Raw genomic sequence first — 26301 nt, 5'->3', positions numbered from 1 at the left:
CAGATCATGTGACACTTAGATTGTACACAGGTGGACTTTATTTAACTAATTACGTGAATTCTGAATTTAATTGGTTGCCCCAGATCTTATTTAGGGGCTTCATAGCAAAGGGGGTGAATACATATGCACACACCACTTTTCCGACATGTTTTCTTTAGAATTTTTTTAAACAAGTTATTTTATTCATTTCACTTCACCAATTTGGACTATTTTGTGTATGTCTATTACATGAAACACCAAATAAAAATCAATTTAAATTACAGGTTGTAATGCAACAAAATAGGAAAAATGCCAAGGGGGATGAATACTATTGCAAGGCACTGTAGTGTATCTTAGAAGTGAGATGACTGTAGTTGATCTGGTTGCGATGCTACGAAGGTTATTATAGTTTTGTGTTTTTATATTTGTTTTGTGTTTTATAGCCCGTCTGAAGTTTGCCAATGAACATCTGAATGATTCAGAGGAGAACTGGGTGAAAGTGTTGTGGTCAGATGAGATCAAAATGGAGCTCTTTTGCATCAACTCAACTCGCCGTGTTTGGAGGAGGAGGAATGCTGCCTATGACCCCAAGAACACCATCCCCACCGTCAAACATGGAGGTGGAAACATTATGCTTTGGAGGTTTTTTTCTGCTAAGGGGACAGGACAACTTCACCGCATCAAAGGGACGATGGACGGGGCCATATACCATCAAATCTTGAGTGAGAACCTCCTTCCCTCAGCCAGGGTATTGAAAATTGGTCGTGGATGGGTATTCCAGCATGACAATGACCCAAAACACACGGCCAAGGCAACAATGGAGTGGCTCAAGAAGAAGCACATTAAGGTCCTGGAGTGGCCTAGCCAGTCTCCAGACCTTAATCCCATAGAAAATCTGTGGAGGGAGCTGAAGGTTCGAGTTGCCAAACATCAGCCTCGAAACCTTAATGACTTGGAGAAGATCTGCAAAGAGGAGTGGGACAAAATCCCTCCTGAGATGTGTGCAAACCTGGTGGCCAACTACAAGAAACGTCTGACCTCTGTGATTGCCAACAAGGGTTTTGCCACCAAGTACTAAGTCATGTTACTTATTTCCCTCATTAAAATGCAAATCAATTTATAAAATTTTTTGACATGCGTTTTTCTGGATTTTGTTGTTGTTATTCTGTCTCTCACTGTTCAAATAAACCTACCATTAAAATTATAGACTGATCATGTCTTTGTCAGTGGGCAAACGTACAAAATCAGCAGGGGATCAAATACTTTTTTCCTTCACTGTAGGACAGTGTAAAATCAAACCGAGTGAAGAACAGGGCCCACCTGGCCTGGCGAGGGTTCAGCCTCCTCGCTGCCCAGATGTACTCCAGGTTACGGTGGTCAGTCCAGACGAGGAAAGGGTGTTTCGCCCCCTCGAGCCAATGCCTCCACACGGTCAGGGCTCTGACAACAGCCAACAGCTCCCAATCACCAACGTCGTAGTTCTGCTCCGCCTATCCCTACCTCGGACGCATCCACCTCCACTACGAACGGTAATGATGGATCGGGATGGGCCAGCACCGGGAATGAGGTCAACAGAGCCCTCAGGTTACTGAAAGCCCTGTCAGCCTCAGCAGACCAGCGGAGCTGGGATGGCCCACCCTTCAACAGAGAGGTGATGGGAGCTGCGACCTTGCCACAGCCCCGTATAAACCTCTGATCGTAATTGGCAAAGCTAATAAAGCGTTGCACGTCCTTTACCGTGGTTGGAATCGGCCAATTACGCACGGCTGAAATGTGGTCTCCCTCCATCTCCACACCTGAGGTGGTGATGCGGTATTCAAGGAAGGAGACGTACTGTTGTAAAAACAGACACTTTTCTGCCTTGGCATAATGGTCATGTTCCAACAGTCGGCCCAGCACTTTGCGAACCAGGGACACATGCTCGGCGCGCGTAGCGGAATACACCAGAATGTCATCGATGAAGACCACCACACCGCGACCAAGCATGTCCAGAAACACCTCATTCACAAAGGACTGGAAGACTGATGGAGCATTCATCAAACTGTATGGCATCACCAGGTATTTTAATGCCCTGTGGTGTGCTGAATGCTGTCTTCCACTCGTCCCCTTCTCGGACACGCACCAGGTTGCACTCCGGAGATCAAATTTTGTGAAGAAGCGCACCCATGCATTGATTCAATCACAGATGGAATGAGGGGTAGAGGATAACTATAACAAATTGTCCCCTTGTTAAGTGCTCGGTAATCAATGCAAGGGCGCAGACCTCCGGTGGACGAAGTGTTGGGACGTATGAACCCCTGGCGCAGGGACTCGGAGACGTATGTCTCCATTGCCTCCGTTTCAGCCTGCGACAGGGGATATACAGTGCTATGAAAAAGTATTTGTCCCCTTTCTAATTTTCTCTACTTTTGCATATTTGTGATACTGCATGTTATCAGAGCTTCAACCAAAAGGGAACATAAGTGAACAAATAACACAACAATTACATATTTATTTCATTAACAAAGTTATACAACACTGAGGCAGCAAAGCATCCCCAAACCATCACACCACCACCACCATGCTTGACCTTTGGTATGATGTTCTTACTGTGGAATGCAGTGTTTGGTTTTCGCCAGGCATAATGGGACCCATCTCCCCGGAGGTTTATCGTACAATCCCCTGCCCGATGAGGTGGTAATTTGGTCGCCTGCGTTATGGAAAATGCGTGCGCCAAATTGTGGTATTCGGGGGGAATGCGCACGATGGAGGTAGTGTCTGGACTTTCCACCGTGGTTGCACCAACGGAAACAGCTAGACACCTACCCTGACACTCTCGCGACCCCCCCGAGAGAACCCTCTGCGGCCATGAATAGGTGGGGTTGTGTAGTGCTAGCCAAGGAAGGCCCAACACAACAGGGAAATCAGGGGACTCAATAATACAAAAAAAGTGATTTGCTCCTTATGGGTCTCCTGCGTAATCATTGTGACTGGTGCTGTAACCTTCCTAACAAAACCTGACCCTAATGGTCGACTGTCAAGTGCCTTAATGGACAATGGAATGGAAAGGGGAACCAATGTAATACCTTGACTATGAGCTACCAACCTGTCCATGAAGTTCCCTGCTGCGCCTGAATCGAACAGCACCTTACACTGGGAAACTACCGTGTGCTCAGGGCAGTGGACGTGTATGATGCGGTGTGCAGCAGAGGGCTCTGAACGAGTGTGGGTTTGCGCTACCTGGGATGATGCAAGAGTGCCCTGCCTACCGCCTCCAGACCCGGAAGAACCCTGATGATAACGTGCAGCAGAATGTCCTCTCCTGCCACAAGAGTGACACTGGAGCTGTCATCCTTCGTTCTCCCAGATCACTGCACAACCCAGCTCCATCGGAATATCATCCGGGTTGAAGGGGTATGAAATGGGCAGGCCCCTTCCAGGACGTCCTCTTGAAGCTAGCAGGTTGTCCAACCGGATGGCCATGTCCACCAGCTGGTCGAAAGTCAACATGGTATCCCGGCAGGCTAGCTCCCTTTGGACGTCCTCTCGCAGGCTGCATCAGAAGCTGTCGATGAGGGCCCGCTCGTTCCACCCGGACCCAGCCGCTAGAGTACAAAACTCCAGGGCGAAGTCCTGCGTGGTCCTCGTCCCCTGCCTCAGGTGGACCAGCCGTTCGCCTGCCTCTCTTCCTTTGGGCGGGTGATCGAAGACTGCCTGGAAGACTGCCCGGAACTCCCTGTAGTTGTCCAACGTGGCTCCTCCTTCACTCCAGACCGCGTTGGCCCACTCCAGGGCTTTCCTCGAGAGGCAGGAGACGAGGGCGGACACCTTCTCCCGCTCCGATGGAGCCGGGCTGATGGTTGAGAAGTAGAGGTCCAGCTGCAGGAGGAATCCCTGGCAGCGGGCAGCTGTCCCGTCACACTACCTCGGTCGGGATAGACGAATCCCTCTGGGTGCTGGGGTGTGGGTGGCTGGATCCGGTCGCTCAGCTGGTCCCGAAGGGTCGGGTCCTCTCCTCTCCAGGCGTTGGACGACCTGGAGAACCCGATCCATCGCTTCTCCCAAGCTGGCTAGCATAGTAGAATGCTCCCGGACCCACGCCACGACTCCAGGCATGTTCCCTTCTCCTGCTGACTCCATGTTTGGGTGTGTGATTCTGTAGCGGGTGATTTAGGACGGAGTCAGGTGCAGGAGAGTAAATCACGGAATAAATTGTTTATTCGATAAACAGTGGTACGCAGCAATGCGTAATACACACCAGTGCGTTGAAACGGCGCACTGGGGAAAACAAGGCACATGGGTGAATATCCCGGCGATACACAATATAATCTAGCTCCACCAAGCTATAATATCCTCTACAATAAACAATCACACACAAAGACAAGGGGGCAGAGGGAACACTGATACAGGTACTGATGAGGGGATATGAACCAGGTATGTGTAATAAACAAGACAAAACAAATGGAATGATGAGATGAGGAGCGGCAGTGGCTTGAAGGCCGGTGACGACAAACGCTGAAGCCTGTCCCGAACAAGGAAAGGAGACAGCATCAGAGGAAGTCGTGACAGGTTTAGAATAAGGGTTAGGGTAAGGGTTAGGGCTAGGGTTAGGTTAAAGGTTAAATGTATGGTTAGGAAAAGGGTTAAGGTTAGGGCTTGGGCTAGTAGATAGTTGAAATGTTACTGATACTCTGTAGATAGTATATAGAGCATCTATAGATGGACTATCCAAATAAAGTGTTACTAAATGTTTTGGTTTGAGGAAAATGTATATTCTGTCTTTGTGTAGGCTATATATATAGAACAAAGGTGTTTCTGTCTGGTCTTAACTTACTTACTTAACTTACCCCCCCCCCCCCCCCCCCCCCACCACACACACACACACACACACACACACACACACACACACAGACACATACAACTTCCCCACCAGTGGCCCCCACCCCTAGTGGTCGCTTTATGTTGATTTTTGCAATTGTGCGAAGGGGAGTGACTTTTCTTATGGTCTGTACTGGGCGACGAGTTGAGTTGACAGGAGTTTCACTGTTGACTAGGCTACTCTCACCACCTCAACCTACAGAACCTCAAGCTGAGATTGTTGTCGTCAGAGAGAAGAACTGCAGCTCATATTGGACAACGCTATGACATCAGGAAAATAAATAAACTTCTCAGGGACGCTTTGAGCATTACCAGGATGGACAAACAAAAAGGTAGGCTTACGGAAAAGCAGTGGGATATCATTTACTTTCAAGCAAAATAATGTTTCAGCAATACCTAGACGCGGTCATTTGCTGCTCCGGTTTCATTGCAAGTTCACCAGGCTACAAGCAAAACGTCACACATCATAATTCAGTTTATGAGGCTTAAACTTTCTAGTAAATTCTCTACAAGCTTTATTCATTTGATCAACATCTAGCCTACCTTACATGAAATAATTACTTCAAATAAATGTATAATCTTTTGTGTTAATAAATCAATTAGGCTTACTAATTGGGATATAATGTACTCGCCTATTATGTATTATTGACATATCACTTACATCAATGCATAGGCTATTACTAAGATATTACATGTAGAAACATTTTCCAGTTTGTGGCATTTTCGGTGCGCGCAACGGTACAACTGCAAAGCTTCAAAATGTTGCAAATAGAAATGTGATAGAGCTCCGCTCTTCCTCCTCTTGTTCAACATCAGTGCTCAGCACCTGCATTGTTTAACTAGGCCATCAGTTAATAATCTATCAGTCCATCAATCTATCTATTTCATCTTCTATCAATTTAATGCTACTTCGATCACTGGCTAATGCAGGACGTTTTATTGAAACCATTGAAGTCCAAAAAAGAGCTCCTGCGAGTGCCCCTGAATCCATTGGGTTTTCAGTTAGGCTTTATGACTTTGTGGCTTCTATCATGGAATGTAGCCTATTTAATAGCAGAAGAAAAGCAATAGGAAATAACCTCCTCTCTTTTCCGCCACTATCAAGTCTACAGAGATTTTAAGGTTAAAGTCTGGCCCATTTCACTTCTCAGTGAGTTCCTGAGAAGCATTAAAGCAACTTGTTTTGGCTTGTATTAATAGTCCTTGTATTTAGCTTTCAATGCCCCAAAACTGGATTGGAAATAAAATGACATCATGGACAATATCACATCCCCAATATCACTGTGTCAAAAGATATAGGCTACTTCAAGGTTTTAAGGTAGGCGATTGTGTACAGCTTAAAGCTGTCATGCTTAAGCTGACTGTCAGTCATTGCCCCACCACCACAGATTGTGTACATTGCTGATATCAGTTTTAATCATGTGTACATATTTGTGTGGCAAACACGCCACAGCTTCAATGGCTGCAGTGCCAAACCCATAGCAGCCCAGGAACAGGATGTTGTGTTGATGGTAGGATAGAGTCCTCTTTAATTTAGGAGATCAACATTCCCCACTCATTAAGACACATCCACTTTTCACCATTTTACCGCTTCTAAGAGCCTGTACACACACAAGCATGCATGCCATCCATGTACGCACGCATGCACACACACACGCACACACACACACACACACACACACACACACACACACACACACACACACACACACACACACACACACACACACACACACACACACACACTCCCACAACCCCATCACAGAGGAGAGTCCCTCATTTCAAGACTAGACACAACAGAGCAGGAACTCTTCTGTCACCAGTGAATACTTTTGATAGCTTTACATCAACAGCATGTTCAATATCCTACCATAGCTCTAGCCCCTTCTTTCACATTTTGGAGTGGGTGTCTCAAACATTTTTGAAATGTGGAAAATGCTACTGGTTTAAGCAACATTAGTTTTGCTAATATATAGTTGAAAAGCACCCACTTGAAAAACTTGACTTCTGAATAATGAACTTCAAAGTTCACTGATTTAGCATATCTGTCAATGGTCTCTCTGTTTGGTTTGAAATGAATGGTCACCTACTTTGAACACTCTTCAGCACTCCTACTCTGATGCACTTTATCAATACGGGCCCTTTCAATATGATCACCCAGACAGAGCCATATATTGATGTATTGTATATTATATGTCTTTGTGATCACCGTCAGTCTCAATGCAAAGACTCTCAAAGCAATCACCCTGCTATTCCTTGACATGGGGTACGGTACTGCGGTAATATAAAAGTTTAGACTATGAGGTAGAAACCATAGCGCAGGGGGTATTAGAAGACGTCATTAGGGAGACCTGCCAAAGCCCTTTTTCCTTAGGTGAGGAACAAAGGAAAAGAGGGAACCCGCTGGGGAGGAGAGAATGAGGCCAATGGAATCTCACTCCCAAGAATGAGCTGGTCGATGTCTGTTGCCTCTTGCTGTAACCCATAGAGCCAGACGCCAGTGCATCATGGCCTGCGTCACAAATTGCACCCTATTCCCTACGTGGTGTTCTACTTTGACCAGTGCCCTATGAGCCCTGGTGAAAAGTAGTGTGCTATATAGGGAATAGGGTGCCATTTGGGACGCACCCATGGCCCACAGAGCCTGCTGCCTAGATATTATAGTAGGATCAGCTTCAAATGAGCCATAGGAAGCCACACAGTACATCTTTATTCTTTGTTTGCCCTCGCAGCTAAACATTGCCACCAGGTTAACAGACAGTATTTGTTTAGTGACTTGGTTTTAGCGCTTTCTTGTCAAATCTGTCTTGTCTGAAGGTCGCTATGTGCAGATCAAACAAGTGAGGTAACAATGGAAGTCCTTTATCTCAAAGGGTTAGTAGTAATACCACATTGAAGGGTCTCCTTGTAATTAAAGACTATTAATAGATTATGAAGGTATATTCTTTCAATAACAATATTGTTCTTGCATGAAAAAGCAATGTATTTTTACTAAAAGGCTGCTGGCAAAGGTGGGAACATGAAGTGAAGCATCATTGTAAATCATTGATTCCTAAAGGATGACAAACATACAGAAGAGGTGAAGAGAGTGAGAGAGTGAGTGGACAGGGGGAAATGCTGATTGCCCTGCATGTATTGGCTCCCGAGTGGCGCAGTGGTCTAAGGCCACTGTGCCACTAGAGATCCTGGTTCAAATCCAGACTCTGTCATAGCCGGCTGAGACCGGGAGACCCATGGGGTGGTGCACAACTGGCCCAGCGTCGTCCAGGATAGGGGAGGGAATGGCCGGCAGGGATGTAGCTCAGTTGGTAGAGCGTGGCGTTTGCAACGCCAGGGTTGTGGGTTTGATTCCCACGGGGGGCCAGTATGAAAAATAAAATAATAATATATGCACTCAATAACTGTAAGTCGCTCTGGATAAAATGTAAACGTATTTGGTCTCTATGTAATTCCCATTATGAGAAGACCTCTTTGACTTTTTCATGTTTCCCTGTTTCTCTCCCTGGAGTGATGAATGAATAAAGAACAACTGAGCTCCTGAGTGAGACAAGACAAGACCTCAATGCCGCCCAGGCACTAAGGAGTTATTTTCATGGCGCCATTTAAAGACCATTGAGGACATCATATCAAGGGACATGTTTTATGTGGTCAATGTTGCAGTGGCAGTACAGAGTAGAAAGGCCCAGAGCCCCTCCCGCAATTTTCTCTTTTTGTTAACAAGTAGAGATAAAGGGACTACTGCAGCACAAAGGGCCTCTGATTGCCTCGCCCACATACTGCAGGCTGCAGAACTGGGCCCTCACTGTGGGGCTAGAACAGAAGCACTGCTCTATTCCCTTTGACGCTCTTCTACATAACAAAAAAATAGTTGTCATCATCACACATACATGATTGTCACATAGTCACATACAGTTGAAGTCGGAAGTTTACATACACTTAGGTTGGAGTCATTAAAACTCGTTTTTCAACCACTTCACACATTTCTTGTTAACAAACTACAGTTTGTGCATGACACAAGTCATTTTTCCAACAATTGTTTACAGACAGATTATTTCACTTATAATTCACTGTATCACAATTCCAGTGGTCAGAAGTTTACATACACTAAATTGACTCTGCCTTTAAACAGCTTGGAAAATTCCAGAAAATGATGGCTCTAGAAAAAAAGTAATGGCTTTAGAAGCTTCTGATAGGCTAATTGACATCATTTGAGTCATTTGGAGGTGTACCTGTGGATGTATTTCAAGGCCTACCTTCAAACTCAGTGCCTCTTTGCTTGACATCATGGGAAAATCAAAATAAATCAGCCAAGACCTCAGAAAAAAATGTGTAGACATCCACAAGTCTGGTTCATCCTTGGGAGCAATTTCCAAACGCCTGAAGGTACCACGTTCATCTGTACAAACAATAATACGCAAGTATAAACACCATGGGACCACGCAGCTGTCATACCGCTCAGGAAGGAGACGCGTTCTGTCTCCTAGAGATGAACGTACTTTGGTGCGAGAAGTGCAAATCAATTCCAGAACAACAGCAAAGGACCTTGTGAAGATGCTGGAGGAAACAGGTACAAAAGTATCTATATCCACAGTAAAACGAGTCCTATATCGACATAACCTGAAAGGCCGCTCAGCAAGGAAGAAGCCACTGCTCCAAAACCGCCATAAAAAAGCCTGACTACGATTTGTAACTGCATATGGGGACAAAGATTGTACTTTTTGGAGAAATGTCCTCTGGTCTGATTAAACAAAAATAGAACTGTTTGGCCATAATGACCATCGTTATGTTTGGAGGAAAAAGCGTGGCCCTTGAAAGCCAAAGAACACCATCCCAAACATGAAGCACGGGGGTGGCAGCATCATGCTGTGGGGGTGCTTTGCTGCAGGAGGGACTGGTGCACTTCACAAAATAGATAGCATCATGAGGAAGGAAAATTGTGGATATATTGAAGCAACATCTCAAGACATCAGTCAGGAACTTAAAGCTTGGTCGCAAATGGGTCTTCCAAATGGATAATGACCCCAAGCATACTTCCAAAGTTGTGGCAAAATGGCTTAAGGACAACAAAGTTAAGTTATTGGAATGGCCATCACAAAGCCCTGACCTCAATCCTATAGAACATTTGTGGGCAGAACTGAAAAAGCGTGTGCGAGCAAGGAGGCCCACAAACCTGAATCAGTTACACCAGCTCTGTCAAGAGGAATTCACCTAACTTATTGTGGGAAGCTTGTGGAAGGCTACCCGAAACGTTTGACCCAAGTTAAACAATTTAAAGGCAATGCTACCAAATACTAATTGAGTGTATGTAAACTTCTGACCCACTGGGAATGTGTTGAAATAAATAAAAGCTGAAATAAATCATTCTCTCTACAATTATTCTGACATTTCACATTCTTAAAATAAAGTGGTTATCATAACTGACCTAAAACAGGGAATTTTTACTAGGATTAAATGTCAGAAATTGTGAAAAACTGAGTTTAAATGTATTTGGCTAAGGTGTATGTAAACTGCCGACTTCAACTGTAGCTCTCATATTGATATCTTGTTGAGTCCATTTGTGTTTGGCCACATATGCTATACTATATCGGTCAGTTTCCCCAGTCACAGAATAAACCTAGTCCTGGACTAAAAAGCTCAATGGAGTCTACTGTCTGTGCTGAAAGGTATTTTGTTGAATGTCATAAGAAGATAATTGGTTCAGCTTTGCTTCCCTAATTGGAATCATGAATCTGCACTAACCTCGTTCCTTCTTTAGTAAAGGATGTTTCCCAAATTAGCAGGGAACATGAAATTCAGTGGAACACCAAAATGACTCACCAAATGTGTACACACATTCACCACTTCTGACCTTGGTGTAACAGAAGCGAGAATTTGAGAAAAGAATCCCCCTTTTCGTATGGGTTTTGGTTTTCCAGGATCCATATTCATAAAACAGAGTGCTGATCTAGGACCACTTTTGCCTTTTCGATCATAATAAATAAGATTACATGGACAGAGAAGACCTGATCCTAGATCAGCACTCCTACTCTGAGGCTTTATGAATACGGGCCCTGGCTTTCAGAAGGTTCAGAAGGTTCTAGTCCTTGTTGACGTCCGGGGGTGCATTCACTAGGAACCAAACAGAAGCATACGGCCGAAACGGGCAGGGACTAACCTGAATGTGTCCAACAAGAAACGCTAGTTTTCATTACCAGCCAACTCCTTTTTTCTATTTACAACTTACATCAGCTATGTTGGCCTACGGAGTCCCTTGGGAAACCCAACTACCAATCCATCCAATGATGGAATTTATAAATAAATTATCTGGGCTCCCGAAAGGACTGATCTGAACAAAAATATAAATGCAACATGTAGTGCTGGTCCCATGTTTTATGAGCTGAAATAAAAGATCCCAGAAATTTTACATGTGCACAAAAAGCTTATTTCTCTGAAATGTTGTGTACAAATTTGTTTGTATCCCTGTTAGTGAGCATTTCTCCTTTGCCAAGATAATCCACCCACTTGACAGGTGTGACATATCAAGAAGCTGATTAAACAGCACGATCATCACACAGGTGCACTTTGTGCTGGGGACAATAAAAGGCCACTAAAATGTGCAGTTTTGTCACACAATGCAATGCTACAGATGTCTCAAGTTTTGAGGGAGCGTGCAATTGGCATGCTGACTGCAGGAATGCCCACCAGAGCTGTTGCCAAAGAATTGAATGTTCATTTTCTCTACCATAAGCCGCCTCCAGTGTCATTTTAGAGAATTTGACAGTATGTCCAACTGGCCTCACAACCGCGGTGGGGTTATGGTATGGGCAGGCATAAACTATGGACAACAAACACAATTGCATTTTATCAATGGCAATTTGAATGCACAGGGATACCGTGACGAGATCCTTGAGGCCCATTGTTGTGTCATTTATCCACCGCCATCACCTCATATTTCAGCATGATAATGCACGGCCCCATGTCGCAAGGATCTGTAAACAATTCCTGAAAGCTGAAAATGTCCCAATTCTTCCATGGCCTGCATACTCACCAGACATGTCACCCAATGAGCATGTTTGGGATGCTCTGGATCGAGGTGTACGACAGTGTGTTCCAGTTCTCTCCAATATCCAGCAACTTCGCACCGCCATTGAAGAGGAGCAGAACAACATATTTTTTTTTAGGTATCTGTGACCAACAGATGCATATCTGTATTACCAATCATGTGAAATCCATAGATTAGGGTCTAATGAATTCATTTTAATTGACTGATTTCCTTATATGATCTGTAACTCAGTAAAATCTTTGAAATTGTTGCATGTTGCATTTATATTTTTGTTCAGTATATATAAACAACTTTTGGAAAGCTCATATTTTGAGCTAGCCATTAAAAAGTATGGTCCATAGATCTAATGACATTTTCAAAGAAACTCTCTTTGTTGTTGCAAAATGTTTTCCTTTGCACTAATGAGTAATGTATACACATCTGTTGTGTCAACAGTCCTGAACCGGCTGATCACAGCCTTGCATTCATTCCTGGTGGTGCTGGACAGTGAGAATCTCAGCTACATCGCTCAGGCCCAGAAGAAGTCCATCTCTGAACTGATGTCAAAGCTGCAAGACACCCCTGGTAGGTCACTGTTGTTGCTTCTTACTTACTTAGGCCCATTTCCCAATGAGGAGCATTGGCCATCAACAATGCCTCTCCAGGATACTTGGAAAAAGGTGTAGAATAGCAGGAGATTTGCTTTAAATCTGCAACATTTTCACTCAGCCCATGGCAAAATGTGTAGAATAGCAGGAAATGTGCTTTAATACTGCGAAATGTTATATCATCCTCATTGCAAAATGTGAATAATTGCATGAGAAGAGCAGGGGGGGGGATAGGATTGGCCCCCCCATTCTCATTGGGTCAGAGCGCTGTAATCTGGGTTAGATTGTGCTGGTTTTCCCGTTGGCTGGAATAATTTTTTGGGCTGCTCCATCGAGTTTAACAAGATGAAAATGGCACCCCTGGCAGCCTGAAACGAATGCCGTTGTCTGCATTTCTGTCATTAGAAGAAAAACATTCAACAACACAAGTGTCAGTATTTGTCCATGGTAGGTACACACTTGATTATATATATATACAGTGGAGAGAACAAGTATTTGATACACTGCCGATTTTGCAGGTTTTCCTATTTACAAAGCATGTAGAGGTCTGTAATTTTTATCATACGTACACTTCAACTGTGAGAGACAGAATCTAAAACAAAAATCCAGAAAATCACATTGTATGATTTTTAAGTAATTAATTTGCATTTTATTGCATGACATAAGTATTTGATCACCTACCAACCAGTAAGAATTCCGGCTCTAACAGACCTGTTAGTTTTTCTTTAAGAAGCCCTCCTGTTCTCCACTCATTTCCTGTATTAACTGCACCTGTTTGAACTCGTTACCTGTTAAAAAGACACCTGTCCACACACTCAATCAAACAGACTCCAACCTCTCCACAATGGCCAAGACCAGAGAGCTGTGTAAGGACATCAGGGATAAAATGGTAGACCTGCACAAGGCTGGGATGGGCTACAGGACAATAGGCAAGCAGCTTAGTGAGAAGGCAACAACTGTTGGTGCAATTATTAGAAAATGGAAGAAGTTCAAGATGACAGTCAATCATCCTCGGTCTGGGGCTCCATGCAAGATCTCACCTCGTGGGGCATCAATGATCATGAGGAAGGTGAGGGATCAGCCCAGAACTACACGGCAGGACCTGGTCAATGACCTGAAGAGAGCTGGGACCACAGTCTCAAAGAAAACCATTAGTAACACACTACGCCATCATGGATTAAAATCCTGCAGCGCACGCAAGGTCCCCCTGCTCAAGCCAGCGCATGTCCAGGCCCGTCTGAAGTTTGCCAATGACCATCTGGATGATCCAGAGGAGGAATGGGAGAAGGTCAAGTGGTCTGATGAGACAAAAATAGAGCTTTTTGGTCTAAACTCCACTCGCCGTGTTTGTAGGAAGAAGAAGGATGAGTACAACCCCAAGAACACCATCCCAACCGTGAATCATGGAGGTGGAAACATAATTCTTTGGGGATGCTTTTCTGCAAAGGGGACAGGACGACTGCACCGTATTTATATACAGTAAATATATACTGTACTATGTGGACACTTGCTCCTCGAACATCTCATTCCAAAATCATGGGCATTAATATGGAGTTGGTCCCCCCTTTGCTGCTATAACAGCCTTTACTCTTCTGGGAAGGCTTTCCACTAGATGTTGGAACATTGCTGCAGGGACTTTCTTCCATTCAGCCGCAAGAGCATTAGTGAGGTCGGGCCCCTTTTTTAAAATGTTAATACATAAAATCTACTTGCAATAAAGCCGCTCAACATTTACATTACATTCAGTCATATAACAGACTCCCATCCAGAGCGAAACCACAGAGGCCACCAGGGTCAACGCCCTGCTCAAGGGCACGTCAACAGATCTCCCACAAGGTCAAAAACGAGGACCTGAACCAGCGACCTCTCAGCCATCGGCCCAAGCTCCCAACCCCCCCCCCCCCCCCCACAGTTCCCTGAGAGCTGCCCCTAATCCATCCGAGACCACCCCCTTCCACTTGTCCCAATTCCACATCCCAACCCTCAGCTTCCCTCAGCCCATCCCACCTATCTCTGCTGGCCACCCTCTTCCGATTTCTACACCCCATATATCTTTCAAATATGCTGTGATGTTTAACATACAATTTTAATCTATCTAATCAAATAGAATGCACAGATTGTGAGTTGAAGATAAATAGTTTTACTAACAGTATTAGTATATTAGTAAATGACTGACCAGGTCTCTCCAGATCTCCAAACAATGCTATTTCTAGGGTCAACTTTAGATTAATGCTATGCTTTTTCAGCCATTCCTGAACCTGAGACCAGAAACATGCTACCTGAGGGCAATACCAAAACAAATGGTCTATTGATTCTGTATAGTCATAACAAAATCTGCAGAGCTTTGATGATTGTATGCCCCAAATATTCAAAATTTTGTTGGTGGCAAGAATTCTGTACAATAGTTTTAGCTGGAAAGCACATTCTTGAACCTTGCATCGTTTTATATCAGTCAATCAATCAATCAAATGTATTTATAAAGCCCTTTTTACATCAGCAGATGTCACAAAGTGCTATACAGAAACCCAGCCTAAAACCCCAAACAGCAACTAATGCAGATGTAGAAGCACGGTGGCTAGGAAAAACTTCCTAGAAAGGCAATAACCTAGGAATAAACCTAGAATGGAACCAGGATATGTGGGGTGGCCAGTCCCATTCTGGCTGTGCCGGGTGGAGATTATAACAGTAGATTTTTCTCCAAGATGTTCAAACGTTCATAGATGACCAGCAGGGTCAAATAATAATCACAGTGGTTGTAGAGGTTGCAACAGGTCAGTACATCAGGAGTAAATGTCACTTGGCTTTTCATGGCAGGGTATTTAGAGGTTGAAATAGCAGGTGCGGTAGAGAGAGAGAGTTGAAAACAGCAGGTCTGGGACGAGGTAGCATGTCCGGTGAACAGGTCAGGGTTCCATAGTCGCAGGCAGACGAGTTGAAACTGGAGCAGCAGCATGACCAGGTGGACTGGGCTCAGGTCCTCCAGGAGGGGAGGGAGAGAGGGAGAGAGAGATAAATTAGGGGGAGACAAACCGGGCAGGAAGATCACGTCAGTGACACAACCCACTCAAGTGACGCACCCCTCCTAGGGACGGCATGGAAAGCACCAGTAAGCCAGTGACTCAGCCCCCATAATAGGGTTAGAGGCAGAGAATCCTAATGAAGAGACGGGAACTGGCCAGGCAGAGACAGCAAGTGCGGTTTGTCGCTCCAGTGCCTTTCCGTTCACCTTCGCACCCCTGGGCCAGACAACACTCAATCATAGGACCTACTGAAGAGATGAGTCTTCAGTAAAGACGTAAAGGTCGAGACCGAGTCTGCGTCTCTCACATGGATAGGCAGACCATTCCATAAAAATTGAGCTCTATAGGAGGAAGCCCTGCCTCCAGCTGTTTGCTTAGAAATTATAGGGTCAATAAGGAGGCCTGCATCTTGTGGCCATAGTGTATGTGTAGGTATGCACGGCAGGACCAAATCGGAGAGATAGGTAGGAGCAAGCCCATGTAATGCTTTGTAGGTTAGCAGTAAAACCTTGAAATCAGCCCTAGCCTTAACAGGAAGCCAGTGTAGAGAGCCTAGGACTTGAGTAATATGATCATTTTTTGTTTCTAGTCAAGATTCTAGCAGTCGTGTTTAGTACTAACAGAAGTTTATTTAGTGCTTTATCCGGATAGCCGGAGAGTAGAGCATTGCAGTAGTCTAATCTAGAAGTGACAAAAGCATGGATTAGCTTTTCTGGATCATTTTTGGACAAACGTTTCTGATTTTTGCAATGTTACGAAGATGGAAAAAAACAGTCCTTGGAAATATTCTTGATACGTTCGTCTAAAGAGAGATCAGGGTCCAGAGTAAAGCCGAGGTCATTTAAAAAAAAAATGTTTATGACTGTACAACCATCAAGATTAATTGTCAGATCCAAAAGAATATCTTTTTTTCTTGGGACCTAGAACTATCATCTGTTTTGTCCGAATTTAAAAGTAAGACATTTGCCGCCATCCACTTCCTTATGTCTGAAACACAGCCTTCCAGGGTAGGCAATTTTGGGGCTTCACAATGTTTCATCGAAATGTACAGCTGTGTGTCGTCCGCATAGCAATGAAAGTTAACATTGTGTTCCGAATGACATCACCAAGAGGTAAAATATATAGTGAAAACAATAATGGTCCTAAAACGGAACCTTGAGGAACACCGAAACTTACAATTGATTTGTCAGAGGACAAACCATCCACAGACACGAACTGATCTCTTTCCGACAGATAATATCTAAACCAGGCAAGACCTTGTCCGTGTAGACCAATTAAGGTTTCCAATCTCTCCAAAAGAATAGTTGTGATCGATGGTGTCAAAAGCAGCACTAAGGTCTAGGAGGACGAGGACAGATGCAGAGCCTTGGTCTGATGCCATTAAAAGGTAATTTACCACCTTCATGAGTTCAGTCTCAGTGCTATGATGGGATCTAAAACCAGACTGAAGCATTTCGTATACATTACTTGTCTTCAGGAAGGCATTGAGTTAATGCACAACAGCTTTTTTTTTTTATGAGAGGAATGGGGGATTCGATATAGGCCGATAGTTTACATTTTCTGTGTCAAGGTTTGGATTTTTCAAGAGAGGCTTTATTACTTTCACTTTTAGTGAGTTTGGTACACATCCTGTTACGCGGAGTGGAACAGGGGAACCCAAGAGCAGACTCAGATGAGGAGACTGGGATGAAGTAACCAGGGTATTTATTGAAACACAGGGGAAGATGGAGTGCAGGTCAGGGGAAACTGCTGGAAACCAGGTGCGGAGGCTGAAGCTGGAGTGAGGGGGGTGGAGACAAGGTGAGCAGGGCCGGAGGGATATTCAAGGAAGTAGTAGAGTGGGGAATTCAGGACAGAGTAGCAGGATGACGAGGTGTGGGACTGGAGACAGGGACCATAGTCGGAGCGGGCAGAACTGTAGCGGAGAGGAAAACAGCGTCAGGCAAGGAAAACAGGCACAACAGGATAACATGATCTGAATAGTAACAAACGGCTAGAACCGTAGACTGACTGAGCAGAGATTACGATCTGGCAGTGTGGAAGTGGCAGGACTGAGTATTTGTAGAAGTCTTGATTATGGAACAGGTTGCAGCTGGTGGGGATCTGCTCTGACTCCAGCACACCTGTCTCCGCCCACACAATCACACACAGAGAGAGAGAGAGAGAGGGAGAGGGAGAGAGTACTCGGGGAGTGGCGGCAGGTCAAGGAGACACGGGATGAGCAGTAGAGGGCATTGCAGGAGCAGATGTGAAACATCCAGTGGCTAGGGAGCCATTTATTATGTTCAACATAGGAGGGCCAAGCACAGGAAGTAGCTCTTTTAGTAGTTTAGTTGGAATAGGGTCCAGTATGCAGCTTGAAGGTTTAGAGGCCAATACTATTTTAATGAATGTGTCAAGAGATATAGGATTAAAAACTTGAGCGTCTCCATTGATCCTAGGTCCTTAATTTGCTTTCTAATGATCATGATCTTTTCGTCGAAGAAGTTCATAAATTCATCACTGCTGAAGTGAAAGGCATCCTCTCTTGGGGAATGCTTCTTTTTAGTTAGCTTTGCGACAGTTTCAAATCTAAATTTTGGATTGTTCTTATTCTCCTCAATTAGGTTGGAAAAATAGGATGATCGAGCAGCAGTGAGGGCTCTTCGATATTGCACTGTACTTTCTTTCCAAGCTAGTAGGAAGACTTCCAGTTTGGTGGAGCGCCATTTCTGTTCCAATTTTCTGGAAGCTTGCTTCAGGGCTTTGGTATTTTCTCTATTCCAGGGAGCTAGTTTCTTGTGACAAATGTTTTTTGTTTTTAGGGGTGAGACTGCATCTAGGGTATTACGCAAGGTTAAATTTAGATCCTCAGTTAGGTCGTTAACTGATTTTTGAATTCCGACGTCCTTGAGTAGGTGGAGGGAGTCTGTAAGGGCATCTAGGAATCTTTGGGTTGTCTGAGAATTTATAGCACAGCTTTTGATGATCCTTGGTTGGGGTCTGAGAAGATTATTTGTTGCGATTGCAAACGTAAGAAGACGATGGTCTGATAGTCAAGGATTATGAGGAAAAACATTTAGATCCACAATATTTATTCCACGGGACAAAACTAGATCAAGAATATGACTGTGGCAGAGTAGGTCTGGAGACATGTTGGAAAAAAAACACTGAGTCGATGATGGCTCCGAAAGCCTTTTGGTGTCAGTCTGTGGACTTTTCCATGTGAATATTAAAGTCACCAAAAATGTGAATATTATCTGCCATGACTACAAGGTCCAATAGGAATTCAGGGAACTCAGTGAGGAACTCTGTATATAGCCCAGGAGCCCTGTAAACAGTAGCTATACAACGTGATTGAGTAGGCTGCATAGATTTAATGACTAGAAGCTCAAAAGACAAAAACGCAAATTGAAATTTGCTATCGTAAATGTTAGCAACACCTCCGCCTTTGTGGGATGCACTGGGGATATGGTCAATAGTGTAACCAGGAGGAGAGCCTCATTTAACAGAGTAAATTTATCAGGCTTAAGCCATGTTTCAGTCAGGCCAATCACATCAATATTATGATCAGTGATTAGTTAATTGACCATAACTGCCTTGGAAGTGAGGGATATAACATAAAGTAGCCCTATTTTGACATGTGAGATATCACAATCTCTTTCAATAATGACAGGATTGGAGGAGGTCTTTATTCCAGTGAGATTGCTAAGGCAAACACCGCCATGTTTAGTCTTGCTCAACCTAGATCAAGGCACAGAAAAGGTGTCAATGGGGATAGCTGAGCTGACTACACTGACTGTGCTAGCGGCAGACTGCACTAAGCTGGCAGGCTGGCTACAACCCTGCTGCCTGGCCTGCACCCTATCTCATTGTGGAGCTAGAGGAGTTAGAGCCCTGTCTATGTTGGTAGATAAGATGCACCCCGCCAGCTAGGATGGAGTCCGTCACTCCTCAGCAGGCCAGTTTTGGTCCTGTTTGTGGGTGAGTCCCAGAAAGAGGGCCAATTATCTACAAATTCTATATTTTGGGAGGGGCAGAGAACAGTTTTCAACCAGCGATTGAGTTGTGAGACTCTGCTGTAGAGCTCATCACTCCCCCTCATACAACCCTGTACCATGGAATCGGTACATCATCAATCTCTTCCTAACTATTTTGCAATCTTTATGGCACAGCTGTCAACATTCTGGTCCTCAAATGAAACTGGTATACTTTCCTATTTATGCTATTTTTATTCCTCTGCCAGTTTTGATCCTTTATATTGTGCAGACAGACTAGTTCCCTACCTCCTCCCGCTGCCACCTGCCTCCTCCATTTTTGGGGTAATTAGTTGTAATCTTAGATTGAGCAGACCTTCCCATACAATTTTGATAACTCCATGAAATACATAACTCTACCATTCCAATTTACAATATCATTTAAAAAACAAAATACCCCTTTCAAACATATTTTCCATAAAAACAGGTATTTTATCAACCAGCACATTTGAGTTCAGCCACAATATTTTTTGTAACATTTGTTCTATCTTTTCAGGGGGATACAATTGAAATTGTAACCAGCTCTGCAATGCTTGTTTGAAAAAGAGAGATACTTTGAAAAAGGTTTCATTTTCAATTAATCGAAAATGAGACATGACAATCTGCACAAAGGCAAAAAGTCCACTTTTAAACAATGGATGAGCTTTTCTCAGTAATTGAGAACAATTTAAGGTTCAAGTAAAACTTTTGTATAAGTGAAGCTTTTAGAGAGAGGTTTAGTGCTTTAATATTTAATCATCTCAACCCACCCAGTTCATATTAATTATATAGATAGGCACGCTTTATCTTTATCGAAATATTTTTTGCTCATATGATTTGAAAAACAAATCATCAGGAGTAGGCAGTGCCATAAGTGAGTAAACTGAGATATGACTAAGGAGTTAATTAGTGCAATTTTTCCATAAATAGACACGTATTTACCTCTCCATGGTTGCAGGATCTTGTCTATTTTTACTAGTTTTCTATTGAAATTCATTGTGGAGAGCTCATTTATATATTGTGTGATATGAATGCTAAGTATGTCTACTTCACCATCAGCCCATTTTATAAACTGCAGGATAATGTAAAAGTTGTATTTTTTTAGATTAAACATAATATTGTACACGTATAATAATTAGGTTTTAGTCCAGAGAGTCCATAAAAGTTATCTAGATCTTCAATGAGACATTGCAGGGATCTAGTTTGTGGACTTAATATAACATTTGAGTCATCGGCATACATGGGGACCTGACACACTACCATTTCTATAGGAGTAGTTAAAACAAAAAAGGCTTGATATACCTCTACCGGAATGCAATCAAGCCCTGGGAGTTTCCAGACTGAAAGGATTTAATAGCCTCAAAAAGTTATTCCTCTGCCTTCGCACTGATCTTTTTGTACATTTGTTAATTTTCTATTTTTTGTATTATTTGGAACGAGTTCGGGCACTGATGTTGGGCGATTAGACCTGGCTCGCAGTCGGCATCCCAATTCATCCCAGAGGTGTTCGATGGGGTTGAGGTCAGGGCTCTGTGCAGGCCAGTCAAGTTCTTCCACACCGATCTCAACAAACCATTTTTGAATGGACCTCGCTTTGTACAAGTGGTCATTGTCATGCTGAAACAGGAAAGGGCCTTCCCCAAACTTTTGCTATAAAGTTGGAAGCACTAAATCATCTAGAATGTCATTGTATGTGGTAGCGTTAAGATTTCCCTTCACTGGAACTAAGGGGACAGATGGTGAAGCATGATTCATCACTCCACTGCTCCAGAGTCCAATGGCGGCCATGGAAACCCATTTCGCCGGTCCCATTCAGTGAGCTTGTGTGGCCTATCATGTGGCGGCTGAGCCGCTGTTGTTCCTAGATTTTTACACTTCACAATAACAGCACTTACAGTTGACCAGGGCAGCTCTAGCAGGGCAGACATTTGACGAACTGATTTGTTGGTAAGGTGGCATCCTATGATGGAGTCACGTTGAAAGTCCCTGAGCTCTTCAGTAAGGCCATTCTTCTGCCAATGTTTGTCTATGGAGATTGCATGGCTGTGTGCTTGATTTTATACACCTGTCAGCAACGGGTGTGGCTGAAATTGCCGAATCCATTAATTTGAAGGGGTGCCCACATACTTTTGTATATATAGTATGTATATATATATATATATACACTACCAGTCAAAGGTTTGGACACACCTACTCATTCAAGGGTTTTTCTTTATTTTTACTATTTTTTACATTGTAGAATAATAGTGAAGACATAAAAACTATGAAATAACACATATGGAATCATGTAGTAAACAAAAAAGTGTTAAACAAATCAAAATAGATTGTATATTTGCGATTCTTCAAATAGCCACCCTTTGCCTTGATGACAGCTTTGCATATGCTTGGCATTCTCTCAACCAGCTTCACCTGGAATGCTTTTCCAACAGTCTTGAAGGAGTTCCCACACATGCTGAGCACTTGTTGGCTGCTTTTCGTTCACTCTGCGGTCTGACTCATCCCAAACCATCTCAATTGGGTTGAGGTCAGGGGATTGTGGAGGCCAGGTCATCTGATGCATCACTCTCCTTCTTGGTAAAATAGCACTTACACAGCCTGGAGGTGTGTTGGGTCATTGTCCTGTTGAAAAACAAATGACAGTCCCACTAAGCCCAAACCAGATGGGCTGGTAACTTTAATGAACTTATCCTCTGCAGCAGAGGGAACTCTGGGTCTTCCATTCCTGTGGTGGTCCTCATGAGAGCCAGTTTCATCATAGCGCTTGATGGTTTTTGCGACTGCACTTGAAGAAACTTTAAAAGTTCTTGAAGTTTTCCGGATTGACTGACCTTCATGTCTTAAAGTAATGATGGACTGTTGTTTCTCTTTGCTTATTTGAGCTGTTCTTGACATAATATGGACTTGGTCTTTTACCAAATAGGGCTATCTTCTGTATACCCCCCTTACCTTGTCACAATACAACTGATTGGCTCAAACGCATTAAGGAAATAAATTCCACATATTAACTTTTAAGGAGGCACACCTGTTAATTGAAATGCATTCCAGGTGACTACCTCATGAAGCTGGTTGAGAGAATGCCAAGAGTGTTCAAAGCTGTCATCAAGGCAAAGGGTGGCTGTTTGAAGAATCTCAAATATAAAATATGTTTTGATTTGTTTAACACTTTTTTGGTTACTACATGATTCCATATGTGTTATTTCATAGTTTTGATGTCTTCACTATTATTCTACAATGTAGAAAATAGTACAAATAAAGAAAAACCCTTGAATGAGTAGGTATTCTAAAACTTTTGACCGGTACTTCTTAATATAAATAGACATACATGTAATACAACTCAGTTTTCATCGTTTGTGTATTCTTAATGTTGTTCTTGAAACACCTTCATTAACCCATAAGAGTCTAAGCCCTGTCTAAACCGGGGCTGGTGGGAGGGTACTTCTAAGCTATATGGAATTGTTTTAAGAAGGCCATACCAAGGTTCTATATCGTGGCGCTCCGCCCCATAGGGGAGCTCTGCTCCTATTGGTTTACCCTCTGCCCTAAGGCAGCATCAGCCTGAGACAAAATTATGCACACACCTGCAGCCAATAGGAGTACAGGTGTCCCTATAAGAGGGGATGCCTCCCCTCAATCAGCCTCCCTTTTTCTTCAGTGACTGGATGACTAGACTGAAGAGCCAAGAAGAGACGAAGCACGAGACTCAGGACGAAAAACGCCGTTGATATTCCAGTCATCAACGTCGTCTAAATGAGCACACCGGGAGATTTTCCACCCCCAAAAGCTATTTTCAGAGCTCAGTGCAGATGCACTTCCATGGCGGCCGGTGACCACCACGACCTGTGTTTCGTGTGTTTGGGATCCCAGCATGCCTAGGAAGGCGTCTGCAGTCCCCCGAATTGCGCCTCCTGCGCCCTCCTTTCTTTAAAGGAGAGGAAGCAGCGTTGGGCGTTTTTCAGGGAGGACATCCCCCTTGAGGACGTGCTGTCGATACTAGCCTCTGCTTCAGAGGCGTCGTCCGACAGCGCAGACTCGGGGGAAGATAGGGACTTTGAGGAGGGGTCTGGCATTCCAATGGAACAGTCGGACCCCATCCCTCATACTTTCAAGCCCCCCTTTCCTTTGGAGAGCGAGAGGGCTTGTAGTCCCTATAGCGAAGGGGATACGAGCTCTGAGAGATCAGAAGCTCTCTCTTTCGCCGCAGCCTCTCTGAGATCGGATTTTCCGGGTCTCATTGAGAGAGCTGCTCAACGGCTGGTGATAAGGCTGCCCCCTCTTCCCTCCGCACCGGAGGTTGATATGATGGAGGGCGGTCCTTATTCCAGGCCAAGGAAGGCGGCAGAGCCAGTGGCTCCTGCCATGCCTTCTTTGGCTAGGTACGTTGAGGGCTCGTGGGAGGCACCTTTAGCGGCGCGTTCGCCAGTAAAAGCATATCTCCCATTCATGAGAGTGGAAGGAAGGTTCCAGGGTCAGGGAATCCCCAGGTTAGAGAGCGCCATGGCGGCGTATCTCGTACCGGGTTCGAGCCCTTGGCCCTCTTCCAAGAAGGCCACGTTGCCATCCCAGAAGGACCGACTCACAGCGTCGCTGTTAGAGAAGTCCTTTGGGTTGGGAGCCCAAGCTGTAGCAGCAGCTAACAACATTGCCTTCTTGGCGGCCTCTCTGTCCCGTTTAACCACGGGCAAGACAGAGCTGGCACCGGAGGAGGTGGAGGAGGGGTCCATAATTTCTGCCGCCATACTCCACCTGACACAGGCATCCGCAGTCTGCGCGGGGAGGTCCATGGCCACTTCGGTGGTCGGGGAACGACACCTCTGGTTGTCCTTGACATCCATGAAAGAGGCAGACAGGACGTCTCTCTTGAACGCTCCCCTCTCTGACGACGGCCTCTTTGGGGTCGCAGTCAAAGAGGCGACGGAGCGCTTTTCCAAGCTGGAGGAGGAGAAGAAACAGCTGGCCAAGCACCTGCCGTTGGCAGGACGACTCGGCCCCGCTCCATCCCAGAGGCCATCTACCTCCGCCCCTCCAAGTAGACCGGGGTCTACGGCGAGGCGGCGTAATCGGCGTCATCCGGCGGCCACGATTAGCAAGGGAACGGGCCCCGCCCTTCCAGCAGCTACGGTAGCCCCACTACAGCCGGCGAGGGAGGTGACGAGGACGCCGACCTGGCCCTCCAAGGGGGGGACGCGGGGGAGTGGATGGAGGACGCATCGATGGTGTCGAACGTGCTCACTGTTCCCCCCCACCCTTCGGTTGAAGGGATGGGTGTTGATGTAAATGCCTTTGTTGATGTATTTAATAAAGAGTTGGCTCCACCTGACTTTGTCAAAAAATAGCCTCTTTTCCATAATCCGTCTGAGAGCGTTCAAATCTCACCCTCTCTTCCTTACCACTCTAAGAGCCGTTCAGCCCACCGAGGGTGCGTTGCTGAACAGGCACTTAGAGTAGGTATCCATAAGACCTCAATCAGGTCGTCACATCACACTTCACGTATAAGAAGTGCTTTACATAGCAGGCAGCAGTCTCTGTCAGATTCTGACATGAGGACGCAGCCGCTATTTGGGGATGGCGCACTAGCACAGACTAAGGTCTCCGCTAGTACGAGCCAGACCCATGCTGCGTTCACGGAGGGCCCGATTACCGCGGTCACGAAGGTGTCCAGAGTATCGGCGCCCCCAGGCATTGTAACACAGCAGCTATCTGGGGACGGCGCATTATCGCAGACCAAGGTCTCGGTTAATGCGATTCAGACCCATGCTACGTTCACGGAGCGTCGGATTACTAGGGTTATGGGTATAACCAAAGTATCGGCTCCCCTGACAGAATGAGCTAGTACTCACCACACTGAGTGTGAATCAACCCACCAGGGGTGCAGAGTTGAACACACACAGAAGGTGAAAGTTAAGAAGGTGTCAAGGCGCCGCCTTGTTTTACCTCATAGAGACCTCATACTACAGACTTCTAGGAGTACTGTAGTGAAGGGCTCTGATAGCGAATTGCAGTCACCTAAGATGACGCAATCGCTTGCTGGGGATGGTGCCCTGCCGCAGGCTGTGACCTCGGTCAGCGCAATTCAGACCCGCGATGCATTCAAGGAGGGCAGGAATACGACGGTTACGAGTTTAACCGACGTCCCTGCTCCTCTTTCTCTCTCAGAACGCATTGATGGTTCCTCTCCCTTTCACGGGAGGCCCACCTTGGGCTGTTCCACCACTTCAATGTTGGGGAACAGTGGCGGTAAGGGCCATAGAGGAATACAGGTCCTTCCTACTGGATGCACCACAGCTTCGGGCTCAGCCGCTTTCTCTGCATTGCTGGCAGTGGCGAAGAAGCTGCACCCTCTCACGCTGGCTAGAACAGACGTTGCAGAAGGGTTATGCTCTCCAATTCCACCGGACCCCACCCCCGTTTAGGGGAGTGGTGGAGACGGTGATGAAAACGCCAGACAAAGTGGCCGCTCTGATGACAGAGATTACGGAACTTTTGGCGAAGGAGGCGGTGACAGTAGTTCCCCGGGAGCAAAGGAACAAAGGGCTATATTCGCCTTATTTCCTAGTGCACAAAAAGACTGGGGGAGTGAGGCCGATTTTGGACTTACGCATTCTCAACGAGAGCATAATCAAACAGCCCTTCCGAATGCTAACGACAAAACGTCTGCTGGAATGTGTCCAGAGAGGGGACTTTTGTACGAGCATAGACCTAAAGGACGCGTACTTTCATGTGCCGGTTCAGCCGCGTCACAGGAAGTTTCTGCGGTTCGCCTTTCAAGGGGTGGCGTACGAATACACGAGGATGCCATTTGGGTACGCCCTGGCACCTCGCAC

General features: G+C 45.1%; 1 protein-coding gene across 1 annotated transcript in view; it reads left to right on the top strand.

The window, feature by feature from the left end:
* Positions 1 to 26301, top strand: part of LOC311145005 (actin filament-associated protein 1-like 2) — a gene marked incomplete at its 5' end in the record, with an annotated part of 78281 nt that overhangs the window by 14365 nt on the left and 37615 nt on the right. Inside the window, 2 exons of the mRNA XM_084181218.1 lie at positions 3165 to 3291; positions 12314 to 12442. Coding sequence (XP_084037344.1) covers positions 3165 to 3291; positions 12314 to 12442 — 256 coding nt within the window. The remainder of the gene's footprint in view (positions 1 to 3164; positions 3292 to 12313; positions 12443 to 26301) is intronic.

Source organism: Coregonus lavaretus (assembly GCF_964263955.1).
Source record: "Coregonus lavaretus genome assembly, chromosome: 17".
In the NCBI taxonomy this organism is placed as follows: Eukaryota; Metazoa; Chordata; class Actinopteri; order Salmoniformes; family Salmonidae; genus Coregonus; species Coregonus lavaretus.
The sequence above is the reverse complement of the archived record's forward strand: the minus strand, read 5'-3'. Positions and strand labels throughout refer to the sequence as shown.